The 12509-nt window shown below is 42.6% G+C and overlaps 1 protein-coding gene and 1 pseudogene across 1 annotated transcript; both read right to left on the bottom strand.

Annotated features, from left to right (window-relative positions):
* Positions 1-138: 138 nt before the first annotated feature.
* Positions 139-1350, bottom strand: LOC140892284 (karrikin insensitive 2 receptor CA-like; annotated as a pseudogene).
* A 3881-nt stretch (positions 1351-5231) lies between these two features.
* On the bottom strand, positions 5232-5717 carry LOC140888694 (uncharacterized). Its single transcript, XM_073296393.1, has one exon. It carries the CDS (start codon positions 5715-5717, stop codon positions 5232-5234), a length of 486 nt encoding a protein of 161 aa, XP_073152494.1.
* Between the last annotated feature and the right edge of the window lie 6792 nt (positions 5718-12509).

Genomic DNA, 12509 nt, shown 5'->3' with positions numbered 1-12509 from the left:
AAATCTATATGAGGTCTCAATTAAAAAAAAATGAAATTATGGATTTGAAATTTATGTTTTTAAATGTCTTTTAACTTATTTTTCTGATTAATTAAATATGAAATCCACGTAAAGTAAATATATATGGGGAATAAAAACTCTTTCACATGTATCCATCCAAAATACTTCACCTTTCTTTTAGCAATAACAATACAAGAAATAGAAACACGAAAAAGAATACAACAAATCACTAATCCAATTCCCAAAACAAATTCATCAAATCAAACAAAAAACACAAATGAGTCGAGTCAAACCGCAATATCATATCTAATATGCCTGAGGAGCACCGGAGTCACCACATCCGGCGAGCTCAGCTGCGGCAAATGGCCATCGGTCGACATAACCTCGACTATCGATTCGCCGCCGAGGTTTTGGTGGAGGTATTCGGAAACCACCACCGGCACGGCCAAGTCCTTGATGCTCTGTATCACGTGACAGGGGACCGTTACATGTCCTAGATATGGTCTCACGTCGCTTTGAAATATGGTTTGCGCCACGCTCAATGCTATGTCGGGTCTCATGTTGAATAGGGTCCGGCTGAATTCCTGAACGGCGGCAGCTTCCATGTCTCCTCCGACGGCTAAGGGGGCGAATCCGGAACACCATGCGTTGTAGTTCGATCTCATGGCATCGAACAGCTGTCGGAGATCTTCTTCTTCGAATCCTCCGAAGTAATCCACGTCGTTCAGATACCTGGGAGAAGCGGAAATGGCCACGATCTTGGAGAAAAGATGAGGGTGCGTGATGGAGGCGATGGCCCCGATCATGGCCGAAACAGAGTGGCCGACGTATATGCACGACTGCACCTGCAGCTCGTCCATTATGGCGATCAAATCGTGGGCATATCCCTCGAGGCTGGAGTATCTCTCGAAATCGAAGTAGTCGGGATTGGTCGTCCCGGCTCCGATGTTGTCGTAGAGCACGACGCGGTAGTCGTCGACGAGGTGCGGGAGGAGGTGCTTCCACACGGATTAGTCGGTGCCGAAGCCGTGTCCGAGGACTATGGTCTGGTGGCCGGAGCCTAGCGCACGCACGTTGTGGGCTTCTTCGGCGACTCCCATTTCGAGAGATTCGATGGTGATTGGTGTAATGCTTGGGTTGAGTACTTGTGGGTTTTTGTAGGCTGAGATTGGGACAGGGAAAGAACAGAAACAACCACATGAGTTTGAGGATAAGGTTTGTGATTAAATTACTGTCAGCTTTGGCTTCTAGTTTTCCCTTTGTTTTCTTGCCTGTCAGATTTAAAAACTAGCTAGCTACTTGAACATGGCAAGAAAATGCTAGCTCCTGTTATTAACACACACTGTTATTTCAGATCGACTGGATTAAATTTTTCGAAATTTGTGTACCATACGGACTTGCATGTTGACTGTTGTTAAAGATTAATTATGTGTCACACGTATTGCAACCATGCGAATTCATGAGGAGTGATATATCCCAATCTTCGTGGGGTAGCTAGCAACTTGAGATTTATACAATTGGTAGTTTACCAGTGTAAAAATAATAAAATCTTGATATGGAAAACTAAAAAGTTTGCGCATAATGAACATTTTTTTCTGAAAAATATTGATACGTATATAGGAATATGGTTGAGGAAGACTCTTTCCTTTTTCTTTTCGAAAAGTTGATGAAGATTCTTGTGCCTTTTTCTAAATAAATTTTAAAAATCAATTGAATTATATATCCGTGTACTCATTTCGATCTCTCCAAAATAAGTCATGACTCTCTTGGAATGATCAACTAGATTATTTTGTATTTCGTCGGATAACACTCGTGACATGAGATGTTCAAATAATTAATGACATATATTATGTCGCACCCAGAGTTTTATTTTAATTAGAGCATAGCTCTTGTATTAAGACACGAGTAAATGAAATCGTGTGATGTCCACTGATCTAAGGATTGTTATTCCACCGAATGCAACATATATACCCGATAAAACATAATATTTTTCCGGAGAATATATATAGAGTGATCATGTCAAATTCCCGAATGAATTAATTATGCGTTGAAGTTTCGAATGTCGATTTAAAATCTAATTATTCTTTCGCCAAAAGTTTTTAGAATACTCATCATAGAGGGACCAATTCTTTTGATCCATGATTTGGACCAAACGAACAATTTGGGAAACATAAAGGGACAACGGGCAAGTGGCAACAAGGACGTGAGACTCGTTGCCGACTAGTTTTTTCCACACATTTCTTCGTAGTTCATGTATTTGATACTTATAGATATAGATATATATATTAAAATGTACAAAATATAAATTATAAAAAACAAGAAATTATGACATTTAATTAAACGACCCTAACTCTATAATAAATAAATATGCGGAAATTTTTTTTTTTTTTATACTACTAAATAAAATATGTACATATATGCCCATACATATATGCACAGAATAAAATATTTAAAATAAATACATGACTAAATAAATAAATAATTAAATACTTAAGAAAAATGCAATCCTTAAAATAATTAAACATTTGAGTCAACCCTAGAATTAAAAATATACTGCATAAATAAAATAATAAAATGTGTCATGCACTAAAAATATTTAATAAAATATTCCAATAAACCTCAACCAATAAAAATATTAAAATGTATCATGACACTCAAACATGGTGACTCAGAAGCTGTCACGGTCACGGGGCTACTGCAGCGCTGCTCATACGTCCTCACCACCGGTAGGAGTAACCTGTTCCTCTACGTACTCACCTGCACCATATCAGTGTAGTGAGCCTAGAGGCCCAACATGCATACTAACAAGGGTTTAAAATAATTTAAATCAATTTAATACTAATACATACATATACATGAATGAGCATGCTTAAAAATTACATAACATAAATTACATAAATAAACATACATAACATACATAATATCATACATACATAAGTTGTTGAGCATTTATTTTCTGAACATCGAATGGTCCTATCCGTAAGTGTGACCCATAGTGCGACTGATCAGTCTAAGAAACCATCGTACGAGGCTGGTGGCGAACCACCCATACATAAATGGCAGAAAACTGCCCATACATAAATGGCAGAAACTGCCCATACATAAATGGCCACACTACTTCAATTTCCACCTAAAATATTTTATTTGCTCAGCCATAGAAATTAAATCATATCATAAAAATTGATTTCATGAATGCATGTACTTAAATAAATTGTGTGTCCTTCATATATATTTAATTTAATTTTTCTTACTAACATATAAATATTAAAATAACTTAAATGCATAAAAATAATTAAATATATAATCAGGACACATGCAATTTTTCTCATGGATGGTTCTGGACTGTTGGCCCTACACTCAAGCCCATTAACTTAAATCTGGCCCATTAACATACTTAAGCCCAATATCTTAAACTTTAAGCCCAAATAATTATTCTAAGCCCAATTAAATTAATAAAGCCCATTAAAATTCACTAAGCCCAATAACAACTTAGACTGGCCCATTGGGCCCAAAAACCCGAAGGTTGGCCCAATAACTTCCATGGGCCCCCAAGGCCCATAAAAATTAATGGACTCACTTAATTAATTTAATTAAGCCCAAAATAATTAAACTCAACCCAAAGTAATTAAATGGAGCCCAAATAAATTTTGAGATTTAATTAGGCCCATTAAACACCTAAACTGGCCCATTGGGCCCAAAAACTCGAAGACTGGCCCAATAACTTTTATGGGCCCAAAAGTCCCTAAAATTAATGGAATAACTTAATTAAAATTTTAAAAGTCCTAATAAAATTATTTGGGGGTCCAAATAATTTTATTTCAATTTATTTGACTCAAAAACCCATAAATTCGTAAAATACTTTAAAAATAAAAATACTCGAGCCCGGCCCACCAAACTCGGACCCGAACTCACTAACCCGACCCACTACCTAACCGACCCGACCCGGACCACTCAGACCCGACCCAGACCCCTAACCCAGCCCAACCCGATCCCCCCTCTCCCATTGCTTCTCGGCCGTGAGCAGCAGGCCTTCTTGGCCTGCTGCCGGCCGGCTCCGGCCGCCCCTGGCCGGAGCGCCGCCGCCCGGACGTAGCCCACGTCCGGGCGGACCCAACCTGACCAGGCCCCAGCCCCATGCAGCCAGGAACAGGAGCCCGAACCATTCTACTCAAGAACAATAAACTGCGCAGAAAAATGGGCAGCCATGTTCAGATCGGTCCAGGCCGAACCTAGCCCGTTCCAGCCCTTGTCCGACCCTACTACTCGACCCTAGGGACCCCAAGGAACCCCTCTAACCATGTACCAGCAGCCCACCCAGCCATGAACAAGAAAACGTGAGCATGAATCATCAAAATGCCAACCGAGTGCAATAGAGAAATAAATTTTGAAAACTTGCTGTCCAAACATGATGAATCTCGGTCCTACACACCCACACATACATACACTGATATAGGATTTAAAAAGGGAAGAAAATCATGCCTTTCACCGTAGATGACGAGAAAACACGAGCGTGGGACGGTTCCGGGACGACGGGACGAAAATACGGGCTTTTGGAGCTTCGAACCTCTTGGCTATGGCTTCTCTGGGATTGCTGGGTCGAGAGGATGAAGGCAATGAGTGGGGGTGGCGGCTGAAGTTGAGAGTGACGTGAGGTTTTGGGTGGGGTTGGGTAGATTTAGGTTTTATTTTAATAGAAAATAGGGTAATTAATTATATAATTAAGGATATAATATATATATAAAATATAACTCAACTAAAACTCTAAAAGAAACCTTTAAAAAAAATCTGAAACATAAAATAAATCTCGAAATATTAATTTAGGGAAATTTTAAAAATACTAAAAAGTCAATATTTTGACTAATTTTGGATAAAAATGATCCCTAAAATTAAATAAAATTAAATACTTAAAATTTTGAGATAATAAAACTCAAAATAATATTTTAAGGCTCCAAAAAGGCTCATAAAATAATTTGGGTAGAAAGTTGTCATCTCGTCCGTCCACGGTCCCGTCTACGCGATTAAATAATAAAAATACTAAAAATCATGGGTTAAATGCTTTAAAAAAATAAATTAAATCATGCATAACTAATTCACATAATTATTTAACCCATAAATCATAAATTTAAATAATTAAATATCCTAATTATGCAGGCGGCTTTATGTAATTAAAAATACCGGGTGTTACAATTCTCCCCCCCTTAAATTGAATTTCGTCCTCGAAATTAAAGTACTTACCCGAACAACTCCGGGTAGCGAGTCCTCATATCCTCCTCGGTCTCCCAAGTAGCTTCCTCCTCCGAGTGATTCAGCCACTGGACTCTGACCATCGGTATGACCCGCGTCCTAAGCCTCCGCTCCTCTCTAGCCAAGATCCGCACTGGTCTCTCCTCGTAAACAAGATCTGGTGGCAACTGTAAGGGCTCAAAATCCAATACATGCGACGGGTTGGAGACATATCTCCGAAGCATGGATACATGGAACACGTTGTGCACTGCCGCTAGCCCTGGAGGTAGAGCTAAACGATAGGCCAACGTGCCAACTCGCTCCAAGATCTCGAATGGCCCTATATATCTCGGATTAAGCTTGCCTCTCCGTCCAAAACGCGCTACTCCCTTCATAGGTGACACCTTCAAGAATACATGATCACCTACCGCGAACTCCAAATCGCGTCGTCTGGCATCCGCATAACTCTTCTGCCGACTCTGCGCTGTCCTCATCCGATCTCGAATCTGAGTCACTATGTCAGCTGTCTGCTGCACAATCTCAGGACCCAGCAAAATCCGCTCACCAACCTCATCCCAATGCACAGGAGATCTACATCTCCTCCCATACAATGCTGCATAAGGAGCCATACCTATAGACGACTGAAAACTGTTGTTATAGGTAAACTCCACTAATGGCAGTCTAGTCTCCCAAGAGCCCCGAAAATCAATGACACAAGCTCTCAGAAGATCCTCGAGCACCTGGATCACTCTCTCAGACTGACCATCTGTCTGGGGATGAAATGTTGTACTGAACAGTAGCCTAGTCCCCATAGCCGTGTGCAGACTCTTCCAAAACGCAGATGTGAATCTCGGATCTCTGTCTGACACGATAGACACTGGTATGCCATGCAGTCTAACAATCTCTCTGATGTAAAGCTCTGCATACTGTGTCAAAGTGTAAGTAGTCCTTACCGGCAAGAAATGAGCTGACTTGGTGAGTCTATCCACAATCACCCAAATCGCTGTACATCCTCTGGTACTTCTCGGTAAGCCAACCACAAAGTCCATCGTAATATTCTCCCACTTCCATTCCGGAATAGGGAGAGGTCTAAGAAGTCCTGCTGGACGCTGATGCTCTGCTTTGACTTGCTGACAAGTCAAGCACTCTGACACCACTCTCCCGATGTCACTCTTCATCCCAGGCCACCAATACAATAACTGCAAGTCTCGGTACATCTTCGTACTTCCGGGGTGAATGGAGTACGGAGATGCATGAGCCTCTGCTAGAATCTCGGCTCTCAACTGATCAACGTTCGGTACCCACATCCTCCCACGGTACTGAACGATGCCATCCTCCACTGTATATAAGAGATTACCTCTGGCCTCATCTCTCTGTCTCCATCGCTGTAGCTCCTCATCAGTGGACTGTCCCTCTCTAATCCGATCTCGCAGAACTGGCTGCACCGTCAACACTGACAAGCTCGGTGCATAGCCTCTCGGATAGCACTCCAAACCAAACCTCTGAATCTCGGTCTGTAGTGGTAACTGTACAGTCAAACATGATACCACTGACGACTTTCGACTCAAAGCATCTGCTACTACATTAGCCTTACCCGGATGGTAGCTAATGTCACAATCATAGTCCTTCACAAGCTCAAGCCATCTGCGCTGCCTCATGTTCAACTCCTTCTGGGTGAAGAAGTACTTGAGGCTCTTGTGATCGGTGAAAATCTTGCACTTCTCGCCGTAAAGATAGTGCCTCCAGATTTTCAACGCAAATACCACTGCTGCAAGCTCCAAATCATGCGTCGGATAGTTCTGCTCATGAATCTTCAACTGTCGCGACGCATATGCGATAACTCTGCCACTCTGCATAAGTACTGCGCCCAACCCAAGCTTGGACGCGTCGGTGTACACCACTAACTCCTCATGTGGCACTGTCATAGCTAACACCGGTGCTGAAGTAAGTGCATCCTTCAGCTGATCAAAGCTCCTCTGACAATCTGGACTCCAACTATACTTCACGTTCTTCTTGGTCAAGGAAGTCAAGGGTACTGCAATAGAGGAAAAACCCTTGATGAACTTCCTATAGTATCCTGCTAAACCCAAGAAGCTACGAATCTCCGAAGCATTCTTTGGAATCCCCCAATCCCTCACTGCCTGCACCTTGGACTGATCCACTGCAATCCCGTCTCTAGAAATAATGTGGCCTAGAAACGCCACCTGCTCCAACCAGAACTCACACTTACTGAACTTTGCAAACAGTCGATGCTCCCTCAAAGTCTGCAAGGCTGTATGCAAATGCTGTGTATGCTCCTCAATGCTCCTCGAGTAGATCAATATGTCATCAATAAATACAATGACAAACTGATCTAGATACGGCTGGAAGACACGATGCATAAGGTCCATAAACACTGCTGGAGCATTGGTTAACCCAAAGGGCATCACCAAGAACTCATAGTGTCCATATCGTGTCCTAAAGGCAGTCTTAGACACGTCTGAATCTCTGACCCTCAGCTGATGGTAACCAGATCGCAGATCGATCTTGGAGAATACCGAAGCTCCCTGCAACTGATCGAATAAATCCTCTATCCTCGGTAGCGGATACTTATTCTTCACTGTGACTCTGTTGAGCTCTCGGTAGTCAATGCACAATCTCATGCTGCCGTCCTTCTTCTTCACAAACAACACTGGAGCTCCCTATGGAGAAAAGCTAGGGCGAACAAAGCCCTTCTCCAACAGCTCCTGTATCTGCTCTTTCAACTCTCTTATCTCTGTAGGAGCAAGTCGATACGGTGCCTTAGAGATAGGCACAGTATCCTGCAACAACTCAATACTGAACTCCACCTCCCTCACTGGTGGAACTCCTGCAACATCGTCAGGAAAAACATCTGGATAGTCACGTACCACTTCTATATCTGATAAAGATCTGCTAGAAACATCTGAGGTAGTGACCACACTAGCCAGAAAACCCTGACATCCACTGCGCAACAGTTTCCTCGCACGAACAAGTGATATCATCTGAGGAATACTGCTAGACTGAGATGCAAAGAAAGTAAACATCTCACCTCCTGCTGGCTTCACTGATACTGTCCTACGTCGGAAATCAATCGAAACTCCATTAACTGATAGCCAGTCCATACCCAAAATCAAGTCAAACCCAGTCAATGGAAGAACCACTAGATCTGCTCGAATGGAGTGTCCCTGCAGCTCCAATGCCAGATCCCTGATGACACTAGTGGTAGTGATAATCTGTCCGGATGGCATGGTAACATCGTAACCACTGTCTACAACCTCTGGTGTAATGCCTATCCGTCTGATAAAATCTCGGGAGATAAACGAATGCGTGGCTCCTGAATCTAGCAACGCAAACGTGGAGTTGCCTCCAACTAGAACTCTCCCTGCACGCAGAAGATTCCCAACAATTCATACCACTATGCTCCCAAGGTTAAAACACTACAATACCTTAATTCTAATCACAAAGAAACAAAATTCTTATTCTAGCATGCTGATAATTAAACTCATGCAACAGGCATTCAGATATAATCGTAATAACCAAAAGCAAAGTATTGAAAAAGTTCTAGGGGTTAGGTATACCGGTGATCAAGGAGGTATCTGGATCTGCCTCCTCAGCCTGCATCACATATACTCGCCCACTGACATTCTGCCTCTGCGGGCAGTTGGCAATCTGATGCCCTGGCTCCTTGCAGCGATAACAGACTCCTGCTCCCAAAAGACACTGCCCGGAATGCATCTTCTGGCACTTCGGACACACTGGATATCTCCCTGGAGTAGGGGCCCCGCCCCTAGTCTGCTGCTGTGGCTTCCCCTGAGATCTCTGCTGATTCGGGCCCTTAGATGGCCCTGTAGACTGCTTCTTCGCAGGTGGCTGCGAAGCTGGTCGCTGATACCCTGTCTGCGGAAACTGCCTCTTACCCTGCTGCTCTTTCTGTATCTCTCTCCGACCCTCCTCGGAACGCAAGGCCCTGCTGACTGCAGACTCATATGTAAAGACGTCTGCCATACGCACGTCATGCCTGATCTCAGCCTTCAGGCCCTCCACAAACTGTCGCAGCTTCTCCTGCGGACTATCAGCAATCATGGGCACAAAATGACAGCCCCTCTCAAACTGGCTCACATACTCCACAACCGACCTGTCCCCCTGACGGAGACTCATGAACTCACGGATCATGCGACTGCGCACGTCCTCAGTGAAATACTTGGCGTAGAAGATACGCCTGAACTCAGCCCATGTCAGTGTAGGTAGATGGACTCCTCTGACTGCACCCTCCCACCATAGGGCTGCATCGCCTCGCATCATGTAAGTAGCACAGCTCACCCTGTCGGCGTCTGTGATCCCCATATAGTCGAAGATGGACTCCAAAGAGCGAATCCATCCCTCCGCCACCAACGGATCGGTGGTCCCCAAGAACTCCTTAGGCCCCTTCTTCTGGAACCTCTCTGCGACGTCCTCCTCGTGGGACAGTCTGGGACGGGCTGCTTGCTGCTCCAGCAAGGCAGTAATACCCGCCATCATCGTGGCACTGGCCTGCTCCAGTGCTGTCATGGGGTGCTGCTGAGGTGGCGGTGGAGGTGGAGGTGGATGTGGAGGTCTCCCACGTCGATTCACCTGTCTGGGAGGCATTCTGCACCACCACATATTTATTTACGTAAATCGCCTTGCATAACTAAGTGTTTAAAATTAAGGCTAACTTAAATTCTAGAAATTTAAATCATACTAATAACATTAAAACTTACAGACCGGTAGCGTGGATTTCTGAGCTCGCATAGCAGTAGTGACCCCTCCAAGAACCGTGCTCTGATACCAACTGAAACGACCCTAACTCTATAATAAATAAATATGCGGAAATTTTTTTTTTTTATACTACTAAATAAAATATGTACATATATGCCCATACATATATGCACAGAATAAAATATTTAAAATAAATACATGACTAAATAAATAAATAATTAAATACTTAAGAAAAATGCAATCCTTAAAATAATTAAACATTTGAGTCAACCCTAGAATTAAAAATATACTGCATAAATAAAATAATAAAATGTGTCATGCACTAAAAATATTTAATAAAATATTCCAATAAACCTCAACCAATAAAAATATTAAAATGTATCATGACACTCAAACATGGTGACTCAGAAGCTGTCACGGTCACGGGGCTACTGCAGCGCTGCTCATACGTCCTCACCACCGGTAGGAGTAACCTGTTCCTCTACGTACTCACATGCACCATATCAGTGTAGTGAGCCTAGAGGCCCAACATGCATACTAACAAGGGTTTAAAATAATTTAAATCAATTTAATACTAATACATACATATACATGAATGAGCATGCTTAAAAATTACATAACATAAATTACATAAATAAACATACATAACATACATAATATCATACATACATAAGTTGTTGAGCATTTATTTTCTGAACATCGAATGGTCCTATCCGTAAGTGTGACCCATAGTGCGACTGATCAGTCTAAGAAACCATCGTACGAGGCTGGTGGCGAACCACCCATACATAAATGGCAGAAAACTGCCCATACATAAATGGCAGAAACTGCCCATACATAAATGGCCACACTACTTCAATTTCCACCTAAAATATTTTATTTGCTCAGCCATAGAAATTAAATCATATCATAAAAATTGATTTCATGAATGCATGTACTTAAATAAATTGTGTGTCCTTCATATATATTTAATTTAATTTTTCTTACTAACATATAAATATTAAAATAACTTAAATGCATAAAAATAATTAAATATATAATCAGGACACATGCAATTTTTCTCATGGATGGTTCTGGACTGTTGGCCCTACACTCAAGCCCATTAACTTAAATCTGGCCCATTAACATACTTAAGCCCAATATCTTAAACTTTAAGCCCAAATAATTATTCTAAGCCCAATTAAATTAATAAAGCCCATTAAAATTCACTAAGCCCAATAACAACTTAGACTGGCCCATTGGGCCCAAAAACCCGAAGGTTGGCCCAATAACTTCCATGGGCCCCCAAGGCCCATAAAAATTAATGGACTCACTTAATTAATTTAATTAAGCCCAAAATAATTAAACTCAACCCAAAGTAATTAAATGGAGCCCAAATAAATTTTGAGATTTAATTAGGCCCATTAAACACCTAAACTGGCCCATTGGGCCCAAAAACTCGAAGACTGGCCCAATAACTTTTATGGGCCCAAAAGTCCCTAAAATTAATGGAATAACTTAATTAAAATTTTAAAAGTCCTAATAAAATTATTTGGGGGTCCAAATAATTTTATTTCAATTTATTTGACTCAAAAACCCATAAATTCGTAAAATACTTTAAAAATAAAAATACTCGAGCCCGGCCCACCAAACTCGGACCCGAACTCACTAACCCGACCCACTACCTAACCGACCCGACCCGGACCACTCAGACCCGACCCAGACCCCTAACCCAGCCCAACCCGATCCCCCCTCTCCCATTGCTTCTCGGCCGTGAGCAGCAGGCCTTCTTGGCCTGCTGCCGGCCGGCTCCGGCCGCCCCTGGCCGGAGCGCCGCCGCCCGGACGTAGCCCACGTCCGGGCGGACCCAACCTGACCAGGCCCCAGCCCCCATGCAGCCAGGAACAGGAGCCCGAACCATTCTACTCAAGAACAATAAACTGCGCAGAAAAATGGGCAGCCATGTTCAGATCGGTCCAGGCCGAACCTAGCCCGTTCCAGCCCTTGTCCGACCCTACTACTCGACCCTAGGGACCCCAAGGAACCCCTCTAACCATGTACCAGCAGCCCACCCAGCCATGAACAAGAAAACGTGAGCATGAATCATCAAAATGCCAACCGAGTGCAATAGAGAAATAAATTTTGAAAACTTGCTGTCCAAACATGATGAATCTCGGTCCTACACACCCACACACATACATACACTGATATAGGATTTAAAAAGGGAAGAAAATCATGCCTTTCACCGTAGATGACGAGAAAACACGAGCGTGGGACGGTTCCGGGACGACGGGACGAAAATACGGGCTTTTGGAGCTTCGAACCTCTTGGCTATGGCTTCTCTGGGATTGCTGGGTCGAGAGGATGAAGGCAATGAGTGGGGGTGGCGGCTGAAGTTGAGAGTGACGTGAGGTTTTGGGTGGGGTTGGGTAGATTTAGGTTTTATTTTAATAGAAAATAGGGTAATTAATTATATAATTAAGGATATAATATATATATAAAATATAACTCAACTAAAACTCTAAAAGAAACCTTTAAAAAAAATCTGAAACATAAAATAAATCTCGAAA

Source organism: Henckelia pumila, chromosome 3 (assembly GCF_033568475.1).
Source record: "Henckelia pumila isolate YLH828 chromosome 3, ASM3356847v2, whole genome shotgun sequence".
Lineage (NCBI taxonomy): Eukaryota > Viridiplantae > Streptophyta > Magnoliopsida > Lamiales > Gesneriaceae > Henckelia > Henckelia pumila.
This window is presented reverse-complemented; position numbering and strand designations above follow the sequence as displayed.